General features: G+C 45.6%; 1 protein-coding gene across 4 annotated transcripts in view; it reads right to left on the minus strand.

Annotated features, from left to right (window-relative positions):
* Nucleotides 1-20627, minus strand: part of LYN (LYN proto-oncogene, Src family tyrosine kinase) — a 109250-nt gene that overhangs the window by 20985 nt on the left and 67638 nt on the right. For all 4 annotated transcript variants that reach the window (XM_070382387.1, XM_070382386.1, XM_005889158.3 and 1 more), the window contains exons 5-10: nucleotides 19867-19965; nucleotides 19641-19744; nucleotides 19108-19257; nucleotides 17577-17729; nucleotides 7451-7633; nucleotides 5089-5165 (exon numbers count right to left, since the gene is read on the minus strand). In XM_070382387.1, the coding sequence (XP_070238488.1) occupies nucleotides 5089-5165; nucleotides 7451-7633; nucleotides 17577-17729; nucleotides 19108-19257; nucleotides 19641-19744; nucleotides 19867-19965 (766 nt within the window). The remainder of the gene's footprint in view (nucleotides 1-5088; nucleotides 5166-7450; nucleotides 7634-17576; nucleotides 17730-19107; nucleotides 19258-19640; nucleotides 19745-19866; nucleotides 19966-20627) is intronic.

Here is a 20627-nt window from a genome sequence, read left to right on the forward strand (position 1 = left end):
CCAGCTCAGCTTCCACTGAAATCATCACTGGAAACCATGCAGCTGTTACCTGGGGGCTTCCTTGTTGCTGGTGGCACCCGTCCAGACGATTTTGTGGAATTGACCATTTCTGCAGACTGGTGGTTCCAACTCAGAGTTATTACAAGGGATGCCCTATCTATACCCTGTTTTCTTGATCAGTAGATACTTCAGTGAGGGCAGACTCAGACACTCTAATGTCAAAGCCTTTTGTACTAAACAGGCTGAGAATTACATGATCATAGACTGAGGTATTTGACCTGCCTTGTTCCTCAATTTCCAATTTAAATGTGTCCTACCCTTTAACACGAGAAGGCAAAATGTATCTTGAGCATAATCATGATGTGACACAAAGACCTGCATCTTGGCAAAAGAGATTCTTTGGGGGGAAAAAAAAACTAGAGATATTATTAATTCTGAAAATCAAAATCTATAAAAGGAGAAAATACATATCAGCAAAATGTCAGGTGCAGATGACCACAGGGCAATTCTGATCATGAAATTACAGTGGGGTGCAGAGGAAAGGACCAGTTATCTAGAGTCAGAGGAGCCACAGTGGAGCCCAGCAATTCTACCACTAGCTGTAACCTTGGACAAGTCCAAGGTCACCCCTCCATCTGTAAAATGTATCGAAGTGAAAGTGAAAGTGAAGTCACTCAGTCGTGTCCGACTCTTTGCGACCCCATGGATGGTAACCTACCAGGCTCCGCAGTCCATGGGATTTTCCAGGCAAGAATACTGGAGTGGGCTGCCATTTCCTTCTCTGGGGGATCTTCCCAACCCAGGGATTGAACCTGGGTCTCCTGCATTGCAGACAGACGCTTTACCGTCTGAGCCACTAAACAACAATATAAATGCTTTCAAGGTTCTTGGGCTTGAGTTAAATGATGGAGGTAGAACTGTTTTATCATCCAGAAAGAGTTAAAGAGATGTTACTTGCTGCCATGATTATAACAACAACTTTGATTTTCCCACTTTTACTGCAGTTTTGTTGTTGCTCAGTCGCTAAGCACTGTCTTTTTGTGACCCATGGACTGCAGCATGCCACAACTTCGTTACGGTGAAGGGGCTTGTGTAAGCCAATGAAGCTGTGAGCCATGCTGTTCGGGGCCACCCAAGATGGATGGTTCATAGTGAAGAGTTCTGACAAAACACGGTCCACTGGAGGAGGAAATGGCAACCCACTCCAATATTCCTGCCCGGAAAATGCCATGGACAGTATTGCAGCTTTACTCACACATAACTGCGTGTTCTTTGACTTTTGGTACTTTTTATACCCCCAAAGCTCAAGAAATGTCTTGATTCCCCTGAATTACAAGATGATTTATCTGACCTCCATATTGCAACTGTGAAGTCCCAACTTCCTTTCCTTCTCTGTTTGATGAGTCTACAAGCCCATTTCCATCTCTGCTGAAGGAAATTCCCACAGATTTCACCCACTCCTCTTTCCAAGTTCATTTTTTTCTCTTACATGAGGCAAGGGCTGGAAAGCAGTTGGACAAAGTTTCTCTGCTTTGAAAGTATCAAACTTCCTTTGCAAAGGGGTCATTTTTCTACTTCAGCACAAGATGGTTTTAATACCAGAAAAGCACTGGATACGGCTGACTCAGTTGGGATTTCTTAATCTCCACTAAGTGGAGAGGAAGACGGGTGGCTGGAGAGGTGGGTTGGTTGATGACACTGGAGCTCCGAGGAACCTTTCAGAGCTCATCCTGAGACAGGAAGTGATGAAATCAGCTCTCACAACTCACTTCCTATCTTGACGGGCCCTGAGGGAGCTTGCGGAGGGGAGTGGAGCATGGGGAAGTGGCTGGTGGGGAGAGGGAAGAATTGCTGAGAGGAGAGTCTGGGAAAAGTCCCAACACTGCCCCTCACATGCCCCACCCTCACCCCTGTTTCCTTATTCTTCTGGGGCTGGGAATCAGTCGACTGGTTTATTTCTGCTCTCAGTCTACTGTTGCAAAAACTACTGAATTTAACCATAGCCTCTTGTGAACACTCAGTTTCCCAGATCTCTGATGCTACTGACAGTGCAAATGGAAGAAAGAAAGCATAGAAGTGTTTTATAGGTTACTGATCGTTGAGTTCAAATACCACTCAGACTCACCAGTGCTTCTGCTTTACCCCATTTCCGCTTTCAATAGCCTAGTGGAGGTAAGGGGTAAGAAGGTTGGATTATTAGCAACCTGGGTGTCCTGTGTCACCTTATTGATTGTTGTTGTTTAGTCGCTGAGTCGTGTCCGACTTTTTGCCACCCCGTCAGGCTCCTCTGTCCACGGGATTTCCCAGGCAAGAATACTGGAATGGGTTGCCATTTCCTTCTCCATTTGTCACCTTGGGGCAGCTTTATGAATATTTACTATTCTCAAGTTATTCACTATGGGAAAGCGACAATGTTCATTACCGGCACATGATGGAGGGGAAAAGGAGAAACAATTCAGAGATGACTTTCTTTGTACAGAGATGGTTTCAGAACGGCCCATGAAGACGGAGGAGGGTGGGGAGCGCCAGTCACAAAGGGAACTGACTATCACAGAGGGATGGGGTGGCCGGCATGGTTGACAGCAATCGGATGCGTGCGGTGTAGGATTTCAAACGGAAACTGAGGCATACATGCCCCACCCTCACTGCCAAGGTGCAGGTCCCTCCAATATTAGAATAAGAAAAGCCACGAGCAGATGAAATGGGTGACAGTTAATAACAGACAACAGGAGATCTCAGTAGCTCCCCCTAGAGGGGAGGGCTGGGGGGGAGTTGAGGCGAGGTTTGCCCTGTGAACAAAGATGGTCTCAAGGAGATGCAATTCGGTTGTAAGGACCTTGAGCTTTGCGCTGACCTCGCCTGCTAGGGGCTCCCTGGTGCTGCCGACCCTCCACAGACACTCAATTCTCCTGCTCTTAAACTAGACGTGGTTCCCGGCAGTCACTGCTGGGAGAGCCAGCCTGAGACGGATGAAGAAGAGCATCATCCTGTGCGATGGATGCAGTACGCTGGCTTGGACCATGACCAGGGGTGGGTGCCTCAATTGCTCCCTGGCCCCTCCTGGAACCCACAGTCTGAAAGTTAAAGATTAGAGATGGAGGCCTTGACTTGAACCTTAAGAACTATGTCAAGATAAGGTTTTATAAGATAAGCTATACAAAACCAGATACAAAGATAAGATAAGTGTGACAAGATAAGTCCTACCCAGACATAGCACACAACCCGATGTGCTAATTTCCACCCTACAGAACGGCAGGCAAGAATGACCCTGAGAACCCGGACAGGGATGACCATCCAGGCCTCCAGGCCACATGCCCTCCTCCTCCACAGCCCCCTTCCCCTTCTGAGAGGCAGGTGCATAAGCCCTTATGACACCCCTCAATGTCCGCATCCAGTGGGGACTCCCATGTCACCAGCCTTGGCAGGGCTCCCCCGCCTCGTATAATGGTGCCGAGAGTGACACGGGCTCATGAGCCTCTGCCTTTGAGACAGGACAGGACCCCTGACTCCTGTCCGTGCGGGGTCCAGAGCTGAGCCCAAGTCATCTCTCCTCTCACTCCCCAGCAGTGGTTTTCAAAGTGTGGGCCTGGGGACTCCCCTGGAGGTCCAGTGGTTAAGACTGTGCCTTCCGATGCAGGGGGTGCAGGTTCAATTCCTGGTAGGGGAGCTAAGACCCCACATGCCTCTCAGCCAAAAGACCAAAACATAAAACAAGCAATGTTGTAACGAAGTCAATCAAGACTTTAAAAATGATCCACATCAAAAAATCTTAAAAAAAAAAAAAAAACACAAAAACTGTTGGCCCAGAGCTTGGGGGTCCCACAGAGCCTCACAGGGGCGGCTTAGAGAGTTTGAGAAGAGGGTTCAAAAGTCAGGGTGGCCTCCCCAGCCTCCATAACAATTTTTCTTCTTGCCACACTAGATATTGGAGTTGCAGATGCCGTTTGAATTGCCTACTGGGATAAGGAACCTGTAGAGAGCCCCAGCTGTGCAGACGAGGTGAGGGCTAAGCAGGATGACTTGCTCACTCGCCTTTACTGCAGGGAGGGGGACAGTCTCCCCCAGGGTCTCTTCAGTGTCCCCCACTGGCTCTGAAGCACCCAGTTCATGCCAGCTCATTTGACTCTACCCTCAACACCTCTCCTTGAAGCAGGAATGACCACGCCCCTTAAACAGGTGAAGACACCAACCCAAAGAGGCAAAGGCGTCTTGACAGTGGCCACCAAGTGGCTGAGTATTGGCATCAGCTCAGTCCACGATGCTGGGCTCCGACTCTGCCCGCTGACACTCTGCTGCACAGCGTGTGCTCGGGGCCTTTCCTACTCAAACTGCTTTACCTGCGGACTAATTTGTTCCTCTGGTCTCATCTTCCCAGAAAGTTAAAAAAGGAAGGTGTTAGTCGCTCAGTCATGTCTGACTCTATGTGATCCCATGGGCTGTAGACCTCCAGGCTCCTCTGTCCATGGGATTCTCCAGGCAAGAATACTGGAGTGGGTTGCCATGCCCTCCTCCAGGGGCTCTGCCCGACCCAGGGATTAAACCCACATCTCTTGCATGACAGGCAGATTCTCTACCACTGAGCCACCTAGGCAGCCGGACGCTAGTACTAGAAGTCTTACAAATGAACATTTCTCAGAATTCTAAAGACACATCCAACAAGAAGGAGTGAAAGTGGGGTAGACCAGGAAGGAAAACAGTTCTGTTTCCCAGAACACTGAGGCATCAGAACTTAGTAACTTAAACACTACATATACGTCACTGAGAAGGTGCCATGCTTATACTGCATGGAGTTCATCTCCAGAATGCACGAAAGTGATCAGCTAAGTGGTGCTGTTTCTATCTTTCATGCAGAAATGAATACAAGTATAAAGAGGTGGACTGGGTCAGACACAAGAGCATCCATGTCATCATTCAACACGTGCACACACGTTCCAAGAGAAACACCCATCGCCACCTCCAAGGACCTGTCCTTCGAAGGTCTACTAGGAAACACAACCCTAATGCCTTCCCCCTGAAAGTGCAGTTCCATCCCGAGTATGAAGCAGGGGGACATTTACAGTGCTTTACAGCTGCTTTTTCATATGTCACCTGAGCAGAGAAGTCAATCAGCTTCGGAAGCAGCACCTTGCCCCCCTCATCGCTCTTCAGGAAATCCAGCAAACTGCCTGTTGATGAAGAAGAGCAAATCAGTGCAGTTCAAACATGCACACACACAAAGAAATCCAAACAAAATTCAAATGATCATTCCGACTGGCAGGGCAGGGAGGACGGACCAGGTGAAATGACTGCTTTACCATTCTGTGTGGTCACAGTGCCTTTTCCTGATGTTGGTCAAACCCAGTCCCCTCTGACCTGTCCCCTTTGACCTGTTGTGAGATGTACAAGAGCTCCAGGTAAGAAAGGGTGATGGTGGATGCTCCTTTTCTTGCTACAGAGCATTTGTACCTGCCACCATAGCACGCGTCCTGCAGGGCTTCCCTGGGACAGAAACCAGCCTGTCTTCCCAGCTGGCACTCATCCGTGCCCAGCACGGCTCTCAGGCACCACATAGGTGCCCAGTGAGGATGTGATGAACCAACTGTGCTTTGGAGGAAAGTGAGATATCACTTAAAAGGGAGCAAGTGTGCCCACCGGCATCGTCTGCAGCATCCCCGGACTTCATCTCTAAAACACGCCCTGCTCCTTCTTCTAGAACTTGTAGCACCAACTTGAGGGTGACCTTGGGCAAGTTCTGTACCTCGTCTGAGCCCCTGTCAAGTGGGCAGTTCCCAGGAACTCTGCCACAGTCCATGGGAGGAGGGTTTTAAAGCACGTGCCAGTGTGATGGCAGGTAGTGAGCACTCAGTGGATCCATAACAGAGAACGGCGGTGCTCAGCCTCGACTGCAGGGAAGATGAGAGCGCTCCTCAGGGACGACATCAAGTGCCATCTGGCATATAGTAACTGCTCAGTACAAGGTGGGCACTGCTACCATTTACATTTATGGTTAAGAACACTACTAGTTAATCAATCCCACAGGTATCTATGAACTCCTGCTTAAGCGTCTGATCCTGAGCCTGGTTCCTGAACAGCAGCAGCTAATAGGTAATAGGGCTTTTCCAAAATGTATTTATCTTTTTATATTCATTCTCTTGGCTCTGCTGTATGGGCTGCTCTCTAGCTGCGGTACACGAGCTTCTCATTGCACTGGCTTCTCTTGTTGTGAAGCATGGGCTCTAGGTGCATGGGCTTCAGTAGTTGTGGCTCCTGGGCTCCAGAGCACAGGCTCAGTATCTGTGGCACTTGGGCTGAGTTGCTCTGTGGAATGTGGGATCTTTCAAGATCAGGGATAGAACCCGTGTCTCCTGCACTGGCGGGAGAATTCTTTACCACTGAACCACCAGGGAAGCCCTGATAGGGCTTAAAAAAATATTCTTTTTTAGAAGGACTCCGGGAGATATTAATATTCTGAAATATATTAAATAAGAAAATGCAATATTCATCTTTCTAACCTATTCAGTTATGGCATCACACTGTAATCTCTATTCTCAGGAGGTCACTGTTAGTTCTGGATGATGGCTTAGGTATCATCTTCATTCCTTCTGAAGATTCTTTAGAAATCACGGGCAGTTAAATTAGCATTTCTCCTGAGCTGGAGGAAGAAGGATGGTAACTTAAGATCCTTGATCTGAAGGGGACAGCAGTGGGAGAAAAGATGGCTTCTTGAAACCTCTTCTTCAGGGATTCTGTGATGATGCAGAAACTTGACCTTGACAAGTTTTTCAAATATTTACGTTTTAAAGTGTCATTCTGAACATTTAGATAATGCTAAAGAGGACAAGGAACTGCTTTTCAATTTTGAGAACTCACAATTGGAACCCAAAATAATACTCATATGTGATATCTGTATTTACTTATTTGACAAGTATGTCTGGGGGGCCGTCTAGGTTTAGGGTATCATTCTTGAGGCCAGCAGGTACATGGAGACAACTGCACAGAAACTGGGAAGACAACATATTCATTTTATAACAGATGACTTCCAGTGAGGTGGCTTATGAAAGGGCTTATTGTCCTGTGTTTTCTGATGTTTTTGTAATAAGCCTGCGTGCTAAGTCACTTCAGTTGTGCCAACTCTTTGTGACCGCATGGATTCTAACCCACCAGGGTCCTCTGTCCATGGGATTCTCCAGGCAAGAATACCGGAGTGGGTTGCCATTTCCTCCTCCAGGGGATCTTCCCAACCCAGGGATCAAACTGACATTTCTTATGTTTCCTGTATTGGCAGGCGGGTTCTTTACCACTAGTGCCACCTGGGAAGCCCTTGTAACGAGCCTGCTGTTGATAGTCTGAATTATCTGAGGAGTCTCTGAATGTCTAAGTGTTCTCCTTTCCGAGGGCTGGGCCGTCACACGCCCGGGTGTCCTTTCTGAGGGCTGGGCCGTCACAAGCCCGGGTGGGGACGGGCACTCACCCTTGGCCATGTACTCAGTGATGATGTAGATGGGCTCCTCTCTGGTGACCACGGCATACAGCCGCACCAGCTTGTCGTGCTGCAGCGTCTTCATGAGGTTGGCCTCCTCCAGGAACGCCTGCACAGACATTGTGCCTGGCTTCAGTGTTTTTACGGCCACTTTGGTGCTGTTGTTATAGTAACCTAGGGAGGGAAAAGAAGGGAGGTTGTGATTCATCAAAAACTTCATGCAGACTTAGAAGAATATTTAGCTATAGACAGAAAAAACTTCTATAAACTCTATAGTGTTAACATTATCTAAAACCTTTAGGGACTTCCCTGGTGGTCCAATGGTTAAGATGCTGAGCTCCCAGTGCAGGGGACCCAGGTTTGATGCCTCGTCAGGGAACTAGATCCCACATGACACAACTAAGAGTTTGAGCCTTTGACTGTGTGGATCACAATAAACTGTGGAAAATTCTGAAAGAGATGGGCATACCAGACCACCTGACCTGCCTCTTGAGAAACCTGTATGCAGGTCAGGAAGCAACAGTTAGAACTGGACATGGAACAACAGACTGGTTCCAAATAGGAAAAGGGGTACGTCAATGCTGTATATTGTTACCCTGCTTATTTAACTTATATGCAGAGTACATCATGAGAAATGCTGGGCTGGAGGAAGCACAAGCTGGAATCAAGATTGCCAGGAGAAATATCCATAACCTCAGATATGCAGATGATACCACCCTTATGGCAGAAAGTGAAGAAGAACTAAAGAGCCTCTTGATGAAAGTTAAAGAGGAGAGTGAAAAAGTTGGCTTAAAGCTCAACATTCAGAAAATGAAGATCATGGCATCTGGTCCCATCACTTCATGGCAGATAGATGGGGAAACAGTGGAAACAGTGTCAGAATTTATTTTTCTGGGCTCCAAAATCACTGCAGATGGTGATTGCAGCCATGAAATTAAAAGACGCTTATTCCTTGGAAGGAAAGTTATGACCAACCTAGACAGCATATGCAAAAGCAGAGACATTACTTTTCCAACAAAGGTCCATCTAGTCAAGGCTGTGGTTTTTCCAGTGGTCATGTATGGATGTGAGAGTTGGACTATAAAGAAAGCTGAGCACCGAAGAATCGATGCTTTTGAACTGTGGTGTTGGAGAATACTCTTGAGAGTCCCTTGGACTGCAAAGAGATCCAACCAGTCCATCCTAAAGGAGATCAGTCCTGGGTGTTCATTGGAAGGACTGATGTGGAAGCTGAAACCCCAATACTTTGGCCAACTGATGCAAAGAGCTGACTCATTGGGAAAGATCCTGATGCTGGGAAAGATTAAGGGCAGGAGGAGAAGGGGACGACAGAGGATGAGATGGTTGGATGGCATCATCGACTCCATGGACATGGATTTGGGTCGACCCTGGGAGTTGGTGATGGACAGTGAGGCCTGGCGTGCTGCGATTCATGGGGTCTCAAAGAGTCAGACACAACTGAGCGACTGGACTGAACTGAACTGAACTGAACTAAAGATCCCACATGCTGCAACTAAAAAGATCATGCATGCTGCAACGAAGACCTGGTGCGGACAAATAAATAAGTGCTTAAAAAATGATAATAAAAAGAAAAACAAAACCTATATATGTAACATTAGGGGGCTTCCTTGGTAGCAGCTCAGCTGGAAAAGACTCCGCCTGCAATGCAGAAGACCCCAGTTCGACTCCTGGGTCAGGAAGTTCCCCTAGAGAAGGGATAGGCTATCCACTTGAGTATTCTTGGGCTTCCCTGGTGGCTCAGACAGCAAAGAATCAGTCTGCAATGCCAGAGATCTGGGTTCAATCCCTGGGTTGGGAAGATCCCCTGGAGAAGGAAATGGCAACCCACTCCAATATTCTTGCCTGAAGTAGCACATGGACAGAGGAGCCTAGTGGGCTACATACAGTCCATGGGGTTGCAAAGAGTTGGACATGAAATTGGCTGCAAAATGACTGAGTGACTAAGCACAGCACAGCATGTAACATTAGGGGCAACTAAGTAAAGGGTATATGAGAATTCTTTGTATCATCTTTACCAAAAAACTTAAAATTATTCTAAAATCAAAAGGTTTTTATAAAACAATGGTAAAACAAAACTCCATATGCACTGTCCCATTTTCTCTAATTAATTTGATTTTCTCTGTTTCATTAGATTTTTTTCTAATTAATAAAATGTTTTTTATCCCAAGACAAAAAACCCCACACACCATAAGTCTATTAGATACTCTTACACACACACACACACACACACACACACACACACACACTGACAACTGTCTGGAAGAAAATACACCAGAATACACTGAGTACTGGCTTAATTATGAGTGATTTAAATTTTGCTCACCATATCTTTAACTCTTTACCAACTTTACTACAATGAATATGCATTATTTTTATAATCAGAAAGAAAAGCTTTGCCCTTGAAAAAACTTTACTAACTCTAAAGTATAAAGAATACACAGGAATCAAATAAGTATTTCTCAAAGTTTTCAAAGAGAACTGGACACAGTGATTCTATGCAAAGAAAGGGCTCTGGGTTGAGCCACCTGGGAACCCCTGCCTGCCCCACGCCATCTCACCCAGGAGACACAGCAGGAGTGCAGACAGCCCAGCAAGAAAGATGCCCATCTGGCTTGGTTAACCACAGCATTTCCCATGCTGTCTCAACCTCAGAACACATCTTCATGTACCTTTTATCTTCCAGAACACACTTCGGGAAATACCGCCTCCTTAATATAGTTCCCCCAAGGCACTGATTTTCTGGGACCTGCCTCCATGATGTGGTTACTTTTTCTTGCTTTAAGATTACTTTTGATGTGGACCATTTTTAAAGTCTTTATTGAATTTGTTACAATATTGTTTCTGTCTTCTGTTTTGGCTTTTCGGCCGTGAGGCAGGTGGCATCTTAGCTCTCCAACCAGGGATCGAACCCATCCCCCCTCCACTGGAAGGTGAAGTCTTGACCATTGGACTGCCAGGGAAGTTCCCCATGATGTGCTTACTTTGGAGCTTGATTTTCTCCTGGAAAAGCCTTTTCTCGGTGGTTTGGAAAGCATAGAGGTAATCACACGCAGCTTTTCTTTCTGTTTCCATAGTTCTCTTGGAAAGACAGGAAAAGGTGAGGATGGAGTGGCAGATGGTCACCACGAATCACCCTCAAGGTCACCTCTACCTGGTGTGTGACAGCCTAACAGCCCCAGGCCCAAGAGAGACAAACACCTAAGGAACAGTGATGTGGAAACGTCCAGTCCCTTTTCAGGTCACACGATTATCAGTACACACACAGCTTACGCTCAGGGAAAACCAACGATGGTGGTCTCCAGAGGACTTCCCTGGTGTGGTTAAGCATCCACCTGCCAATGCAGGGGACGTGGGTTCAATATCTGGTCTTGGAAGACTCCACATGTCGTGGAGCCACTAAGCTGTGTGCCACAACTACTGAGCCTGTGCTCTAGAGCCCTCGTGCTTCAACAAGAGTAGCCCCCTCACTGCAACGAGAGAAAGCAACGAAGACCTAGAGAAGCAAAAAAAAAAAAAAAATCTCCAGGAGAAAGAAACCACCACCCAGCATGACAAAAATGACAAAGTCTGACCATCTTGAGTGCTGGCAGTGCTAGCCCCTTAGCAGGACAGCTGGGGCAATTCCTGCAGGTCCTTTCTGGGTTCTCTTCTGAGCATCGCTGAAACAACAGTATCCTCAATGGCCCTGGAAGGATGCTGACAGAGCAGGCTCTTTTCTAGAGCAGTTATATTGAGTGACCACCCACCTGACCATGAACCTGTGTACACTGGTGGGGAGGGTGTAACCCAGAACAGAGCTTTAGAAACTAAGACTGCAGCATTTATTGGAGCTGAGGGCTTCCCAGGTGGCTCAAGTGGTCAAGAATTCTATCCCTGGGTCGGGAAGATCCACTGAAGAGGAAATGGCAACCTACTTCAGTAATTTTGCCTGGGAAATCCCATGGACAGAGGAGCCTAGAGGGCTATGGTCTGTGGGGTCTCAAAGAGTCAGACATGACGGAGGGGCTGAGCACTGGAACTGAAGATCTGTGTACCTGTGATGCAGTAAATCCTCCCTGGTCATCTAGAGAAACTCATGTACCCTGGCACCAACCAGTGCAAAAACGTTCATAGTAGCCTGTTCCTAATAGCCAGAACATGGGAGTAACTCCAATGCCATTGATAAATAGTAGGGTTTCTTTTATATAAAGTTTAAAACCGGGCAAAAGTAAAGTACTCTGGGTGCACACAGCCCCACACACAAAAGCAGCAGAACTACAAAGAAAAGTCAGGAAATGATCACAAAAGCCAGAATAGCAGCTGCCTTCGGGGGACAGATGGGGTTGTGGTCGGGAAGGGGAGTACAGGGGCTTCGGGTGTGATTCAGTGGTCACCACACAGGTTTTCATGTTGTCAGTAGCTGTGAAAGCGAACGTTCGTGTGGTAGGCACTTTTCTGTCTGCTTCTTATACTGCATGTTAAAGCAACAGAAGAGAAAGAAGCAGGGGTAGCTAGTCTCCTTTTGTCATCACAAAAGCCATGGGACTCACCGAGACTTTTCACAGAACATGAAGTTATGGGTCAAGGATGAAGGAAAAAAAAATGCTCTCCAAGCACAGGGGGAAAAAATCACCAGGAAATACTGCAGCTGCTAAAGATATTAAAAATGTTGATAAGGAGTTTGAAAAGAGCAGCAATTAAAGCAGCTGTGTCAAACCCAACTCTAGGAGGACAGTAGCTTCCACTCATGGCTGCTTAGGGCTGTGACGTTTGCACGACAGGGCAGCTTTCCATCTGCACCAAAGGCATGAGTTTTACTCAGCACTAAGCATCAAATCGTACTTTACCAATACACTGCCCAGTACTGGCAGGTTCACAGGGGTCACAGAGATGTGGCATGACAGATGGAAATATACACATGCTGCTGCTAAGTTGCTTCAGTCGTGTCTGACTCTGTGCCCTTGTTTTTGCACTGGTTGGTGCCATGGACGGTAGCCCACCAGGCTTCCCCATCCCTGGGATTCTCCAGGCAAGAACATCAGAGTGGGTTGCCATTTCCTTCTCCAATGCATGAAAGTGAAAAGTGAAAGTGAAAGTGAAGTCGTGTCTGACTCTCAGTGACCCCATGGACTGTAGCCTACCAGGCTCCTCCGCCCATGGGATTTTCCAGGCAAGAGTACTGGAGTGGGGTGCCATCGCCTTCTCCATACACATGCTACTATGTATAAAACAGATGAACTACAAGGACCCACAGGGAACTCTACTCAATATTTTATCATGACCTGTAAGTGAAAAGGGCTCAGAGGTTAAAGCGTCTGCCTGCAATGCGGGAGACCTGGGTTTAATCCCTGGGTCGGGAAGATCCCCTGGAGAAGGAAATGGCAACCCACTCCAGTATTCTTGCCTGGAGAATCCCATGGATGGAAGAGCCTGGTGGGTTACAGTCCACGGGGTCGCAAAGAGTCGGACACGACTGAGCGACTTCACTAAGGGAAAAGAATCTGAAGAAAGATTCTTATATATAACTGAATCGCTTTGCTGTACACCTGAAACTACCACAGCACTATAGATCAACTGTACTTGAATAAAAAATAAATTTGTAATAATAAATAAATAAAAGGAAGCTGCAAAAAAAATTTTTTTTAAATCTTTTGAAGGAAGTAAATAATTTCTTGTGGGTGCCGCTGTGCCATAGGTAAAGCAGAGAGCGCTCCAATGCAGGTGTGGCTGCTTGCTATACCACAGGACGAAGGTGGTTTTGTTCATACGAAAAGATGAATACAGTTGCTTTTAGAAGTCATTCAATACAGTTGGCTCCCATGAAGATGGATCAAGCAAACTTCAACGCAAAATCAGTTTCCTTTCTTTCCCAAAGTCTCTCCAAAGGCGAGCGGCAACAGGAAATGTCTCCTTTTGTGTTACTCATGGGTCAGTTCCCTCAGTGTCCAGCAGCCCGAAGAGGAAAACGGGTCCCTGAACCAGACGGCCGAGGATCACACAGACCAGAGGAAACAGCTTGAGGGACAAACTCCCCTCTCTTTTCTCCCCACCCCTGCTCCCCCAGATCAGGGCGTTCCCTAGTATTTGTCCACTGTGCTTCGGACCAAAGAATCCAGACCATAAACTGTGCCTGGGAGCCTCTGAGCCATTTCTCAGGCTTCATGATAATGTTCACTTACTTGATTAAAAGGGATGCAATTCTTAATCTGCTGTCCTTTTTCTAGCCATGAGCAAAGCCAGCCAGCTTATTTAATCCCTCGAGAAGTTAAAGCTAATTGCCAGCAGCTCTAAACTGCACAGACAGACCTTGCTTTTACACGGAGCCTTGGTCGGAATGAGACGTGCAGACACGCGTGGGAGGGGCGCATCCTTTGACCTGCTTCGTAGCACGTCACTCCCCACTGTTCCTTTGGTTTTATTTCCAGCATTCCCCTGCTAAGTGCATTCAACAAATTGACGTAATTTCAGCAGCGAAGGAAGAGCTCCCTGGCTGGCAGCCAGGTTCACAGAACCACACTTGCACAAGACCCCAGATCAAAACTGTTTTTCTCCTCTTCTTTCTTTTCCTTCCTTCTCTCTCTCCCTCTCTTTCTTTTCTTTCTTTAATACAAAACTAGGGGGAAAGCACCATTTAAAAACAAACAACTTTCAGCATCAACATTCCAGCGGTAATGTTATACCATAGTCTTGCAATATGTTACTTTTGGGAGAAACTGAGTAAAGGCTATATGGGACCTCTCTGTATTATTTCTTTTACACCTACAATAGCTTTATTGAAATATAATTTATATGCCACATTACTTTCCCATTTAAAACATACCATTCATTGGTTTTGGTATATTCCGATTTGTGGTACCATCACCACAATCAATTATAAGGACATTTTCATGTCTCCACCCCTCAAAAATGGTACCTATTAACAATTACCTATTAACCTATTAACAATTAACACTGCCATCGCCCTCCCCACCTGAACCAACCACTCATTTCCTTTGTCTCTACAGAACTGTCTTTTACAGACATTTCACATAAATAGCAGTCATATAACACATGATCCTTTGTCTCTGGTTTCTTTTCTTTATTATCATGTTTTCAAGAGTCATCCATGTAATGTGTGTCAGGACTTTCTTTTAATTACCAAATAATATTCCATTGCAAGGAAACACCACATTTTGTTTATCCGTTCATCAACTGATGGACATTTTGGTTGTTTATACTCCTTGGTTATTATGAATAACGCTCTTACTTATGAACAGTTGTGTAAAAATGTTTGTGTGAACAGATGTTTTCATTTCTGTATTATTGCAGACAACTGTGTGTGAATCCATAGTTATCTCAAAATAAAAAGTTTAATTGAAAATACCCAAGAAACAGCTCATGTTGAGGGGGGAAATTCTGGGTAATTTCTCCCCTCTATTTCATAGTCTTGGCTCTAATTTATCATACTATCTTCATAATATAATTATTTAAAATAATAACAACTGTTCTTAAATGCTGTCAACTATATTAAATGATTACTTGCATCACCTCATCCTGTTTTTACACCATCCCTATTTTATTGTTGCTGAGCCACTTGAGAGTAAGCTGCTATTGTTCTGTTTGATTTTAAGGAGGTCTACCAGATTTCTCTATTTTTAATGTAACATTTTAATTCCCTATTATAACTGATGTATTCATTACCTTAGGGGAGATTCTTTAAAATTGTTTAAATATCCAAAAGCACTTTGCCCACATGGTTTCAGAATCACGTGCTCATCTGATTCTCATCCCTCTTAGAGGCCATCACCTCTCTAAAAGCTGCAGCTGTCTGTCCTCTGACCTGCCTCCACCCTTCCCGGTGCCCCCACCCCACCCCAAACATGGTTACTCCAACCTCCAGCTCAGTCTGGGAACTAGGGACTTTGCCCTCCCTCCTTGGCCTGTAGGCAATAATGGAACCAACCACCATTCTGTACCCCTGAGGGATGCAGGAAGGCACAGCATCGCTTAGTACTTAGATGCTATTCGTGACCCAGGGCATGATCTGGACCAAGCCACGGGAAACATTGGGAAAGCCAAATGAGAGACATTCTACAAAAGGACAAACCTGTCATGAAAGATGGAGACAGGCCAAGGGACTCTTCCAGATTCAAGGAGACTACAGACAGGTCAGTTAAAAGCAAACTCTAGATCCCAACAGCCCTGGGGACAACACTGGGACAATGGGGAGAATTAGGATGTCGACTCTACACTAGACTCTGCGGATCAATGCAGAACTTCCTGAATGTGACCACCGTGTGGCATGAGCCCATAGCCCTTCCCTGAGGAGATGCCTGCATGAGTATTCAGGGGTGAAGGTCGTCGCGTCTACACCTTACTCTCAAGTGGCTCCGTAAAAATAAAACATGTCTGTGTGCGTATATATAGAAATGATACAGGAAATACAGCAAAATATTAACTGGTGAATCTAGGTGAAGAATATACAACGTATATTATACCTGCTCCTGTTCTGTGGACTTGGAAAAAAATATATTAAGGAATAAATGCAAATATCTCAGGGGAGAAAGAGGTGACAATTTTTTTTTAAATGAGTAGATCCCAGTTAAGACAATTCCTTAAAAAGTTAAGCACAGAATGGTGTGACTCAGCAATTTCACTGTAGGAGAATGTATATCCGTAAGAAAATGAAAACACCTGTCCACACAATAATTTCCATATGAATGTTCAAAGAAGCATTATTCATAATAGCCCAAAGATGGAAACAAGCCAAAGGTCCACCAACAGATAAGTAGATAAGCTGTGGCATACCCATACAATGGAATAGTGTTCGCTCATAGAAGAAAGAAATTCTGACAAATGTGGGTGAACCTTGAGGACATCATGCTGAGGGAGATAAGCCAGACACAAAAGGACAAATGTGTGTAGGATCCCACTGATGTGAGAGTCCTAGAGTATTACAGTCATAGAGACAGGAATTAGAGTGGTGTCCAGGGGCTGGGGAAGTGGGGGTGGGGGTAAATGTGTGCATTATGGGTACAGGGCTTCCTTCTGGACTGATGGAAATATTCTGGAACTAAATAGAAGTGGTGACTGTACAACAACGTGAGTGTGAATTGTTCACTTTAAAATGACTGACCTTCAGATCAGATCAGATCAGATCAGTCGCTCAGTCGTGTCCGACTCCTTTCGACCCCATGAATCGCAGCACGCCAGGCCTCCCTGTCCATCACCAACTCGGAGTTCACTCAGACTCACGTCCATCGAGTCAGTGATGCCATCCAGCCATCTCATCCTCTGTTGTCCCCTTCTCCTCCTGACCCCAATCCCTCCCAGCATCAGAGTCTGTTACATGAATTTTACTTCAATAAGAAAGGAAAGGTGGACAGAGCAAGGAGGAGGAGGTGATGATTTAGGCAGCAGAGTGGGAGCAGAGACACACCTAGAGCAAGATCACGCCCCCGGTCTGTGGACCCGACCAGAAACAGGGTGCCACGTACTCACACAGACCCCAGTGAGCAAGGTGAGGCTGTGTAATCATGATTTAGCCTGATTCCATTATCATGCTCCCAGAGAATTACAGCACAGTAAGAATTAATTATGGACTTCCCAGGTGGTGCTAGTGGTAAAGAACCTGTCTGCCATTAGAGGAGATGCAAGAGGTGCAGGTTCGATCCCTGGGTTGGGAAGATCCTCTGGAAGAGGGCATGACAACTCACTCCAGTGTTCTTGCCTGGAGAATCCCATGGACAGAGGAACCTGGTGGCCTACGGTCCGTAGGGTCGCAAAGAGTCAGACTCAACTGAGCAACTGAGCACAGGCACACAACCCAACTGTACCTTTCCCTGAGATGCCTGCACTTAACCGTATGTCCAAAGAATCTGCTGATGAGAGTCAGAGAAGAGTAGACAGATAAACCAGGATAAGCACCCACTGCCCCTTCCTTGTAAACATTCATCCAACAAAAGAATGCCTAAGTCTCGAGGAAGATGAAGAGTCTAATCATGAGGACTGTGTGGGCTTGTTCTTGGTACCAGGGGGACAGAAATGAAAGCATCGATGCTTCTGAGAAAACTGACAGAAATCAGCTGGAGCCCTTATTTCTCCAGAAGGGACTCAGGCTTCAGAGCCACACACTCACCCATCCAGACTTCCCCGAACTGCCCGGCGCCCAGCCTTTTCACCAGCTTGATGGACTCTCGGGGGATCTCCCAGGCATCCTTGTCCCATGGCTTCTGTGGTTTGGGGCTAATGCACGCCTTCTCCAATCTCCGGCACAAGCCATCTGACTGCTCTAATTTCAAAGAGAAAGTAAATGTGGAAAAAGTCATCCTTTGTATTTTACCAGTATCTACAGAGAAATCTGGACTATGAGTTTTGTCATTTCCAACTCGCCAAGGTCTACAAACTTAAAATGTTTATGGGGGTCTCTTCTGTGTAATCATGACTTGAAATTCTTAAATGAAAGACAGTTTAAGACACACTTGATTTGATTCATCAGTAATATTAATCTATGAAAATAAAAACAATAAAATAAATAGACAAACACAGGCTGGCAGGTTGTCACACTTAATAGACTATAATTTTAATTACTGAGTCCGTGTAAACTCTTTAGGGCACAATGGTGGGAACTTGGTCAGGTCACCAGGGGACCCCCCCACCTCCCCGCCCAGTCTCAGAACAGGGCCAGGACTCTACAAGTACTCAACACATATGCCAGATGAATAACTTGATGGGGCTAACAGAGGGGAAGAAGGACTTACTACTCTAGAGTACTTGCTCTCTCCATACTTGGGGACATAAGCAAATTTTATGTGTTTTACCTTAGAGCAGCTTGAAGAAATAAGCAGTAACAGCTTCCCACTACAACTGACCTCAAACACAAAGGGAATGTACCTAAAGGCTATTCACGGGGTCAGCCTAGCAAGGCTGAAGAGCAGACTGGGGACGAAGGACCGCTGACTGGCCACTTCTAATTGTTTTGGTGTTATTGTTATAATTTCTGTTTTCTTTTACCAAGGGTACGTATTACTTTTACACACACACATACACATGTCTGCATTCCTAGTCTGGATATTAAAAGATGTGTTGTAAAGTCATGCACTATATGAAAATAATACTCATTTCTATGTTTGTAATTTTTGAACATTAACTGTTAAACAGCACAAGCTAGGTGGGAAGGACTAAGATAATTATTCACAAAGATCAAATCTGACTTTGAATGTTTGTGTGTGCTCAGCTGCTCAGTCGTGTCCGACTCTCTGTGGCCCCATGGACTATAGCCCACCAAGCTCCTCAGGCCATGAACTTTTCGAGGCAAGAATACTGGAGTGGGTTGCCATTTCCTCCTCCAGGGTATCTTCCCAACCCAGGGACTGAATGGGTGTCTCTTGTGTCTCCTGCATTGGCAGGTGGATTCTTTACCACTAGTGCACTGTTGAATGTATAGTTATAGGTTACTTTAGGACCAGTTATAGAACATGATCCTGCAACTTTATCCAAAAGAAATATGATTCTCCTTTCTAAAGAGGCTACCAGGAAAACTACTAGAGTTCATCAATGAATTCTATAAAGTTGTAGGATACAAAAATTTTTTATGTAAGTTTGACATCATATATTTATCATAACAGATGTATCTTTCTTTTCTTGTCTGACCTTATGTTTTCACTTACTTTGATAATGCTTAATCATGTCGCTGATACAAGGAAAAGTGATTCGTGGGGAGATGTAATAACCCCCATTGTCCAGACTTCTGATTTTGTAGTGCTTAATCACATCGCCGTGCACGGGGTCATAGTCTCTGACAGACAGAGAGTAACTTCCTGCAGAGGAAGAAGTACAAGCAAAGATTACACTTACATTTTGTAAACAAGATTGGCATTATGGGGAGGCAAGTGTTGGGAGTTTGGGATTAGCAGATGCAAACTATGACACATAGGATGGATAAACAACATGGCCCTACTGTAGAGAACAAGGAAGTATATTCAATAACCTGTGATAAACCAGAACAGAAACGAGTACAAGAAAGATGACATACATGGATAACAGAATCACTTGGCTGTAAAGCTGAAATTAACACAACACTGTAAATCAACTATACTTCAATAAAACGAGGTCTGCCTATAATTCTTTTTTAACAGAATTCTAGAATCATTTCTAAGAATGATTTCCTAAACAGCATTTGAGGCCTTATGTCACTTCCTACCTTTTAATGTCTCGCTTTCTCTGATAAGGAAAGCTCCAGCGCTGTTCCCTGGGGCCAGAAGCTGCCTTTCTGCATCCTTCCTGGTTATATCTTTGAAAAACCACCTGTGAAGACATATTAACATCCCATGGCTGTTGTAATCCCGGGGAGAAAAAAGATGAAGAAAAAGCAAGAAATCCAGCATGTCACACAGAACCATTCCAGACCACTCCAGGTGAGGACTCACTCTTCAGTTTCCAACGTGTTGACTTTGGCCACATAGTTGCTGGGAATGAAGCCTTCTTTCTTTGTCAAAATGGACTTGGCTTTCCACCACTCTCCGTGCCTGGAATAGAAACCCGCATCAGAATGGGTTTGTTGGGCTTCCCTGATGGTACAGTGGTTAAGAACCACCCTGTAATGCAAGGGATGTGAATTCAATCCCCCGTCAGGGAACTAAGATCCTGCATACCATGGGGCAGCGAAGCAACTGCTTGAGCCGCCAAGAAAGAGGCCACACGCCACAGCTAAGACTCGACATGGCCAAATAAATACATATTAAAAAAAGAAAAAAGGGTTTGTATTCAATGACTCAAGAACTACAAGAGCAATTGTCTTAAGGTGTTTGTCTTGTGGGGTGTGGGACAGTGGGGAAGGCCCTGGGACCCCAGAATGCAGGGGGAAAGTTGATGTGTCCTGATGAAATACAAATATGTTTAGTGATGGACCCAAAGCAAAACAGCCTCATGACTGAAGTGTGGGTCTCTGTGTTCAGAGCTGCTGCATAAGAGTTGGTGAAAATGATTTCCATCTTACAGAAGCAGAATTCTTAACTTCCCCAGGGATATCTTTAAAATGGGCTTCCCTGGTGGCTCAAAGGGTAAAGAATCTGCCTATAATGCAGGAGACCTTGGTTTGATATCTGGGCTGGGAAGATCCCCTGAAAGAGGGCATGGCAAACCATTCCAGTATTCTTGCCTGGAGAATTCCAAGGAGAGAGGAGTCCAT

The sequence above is a fragment of the Bos mutus genome, chromosome 14 (assembly GCF_027580195.1).
Source record: "Bos mutus isolate GX-2022 chromosome 14, NWIPB_WYAK_1.1, whole genome shotgun sequence".
Lineage (NCBI taxonomy): Eukaryota > Metazoa > Chordata > Mammalia > Artiodactyla > Bovidae > Bos > Bos mutus.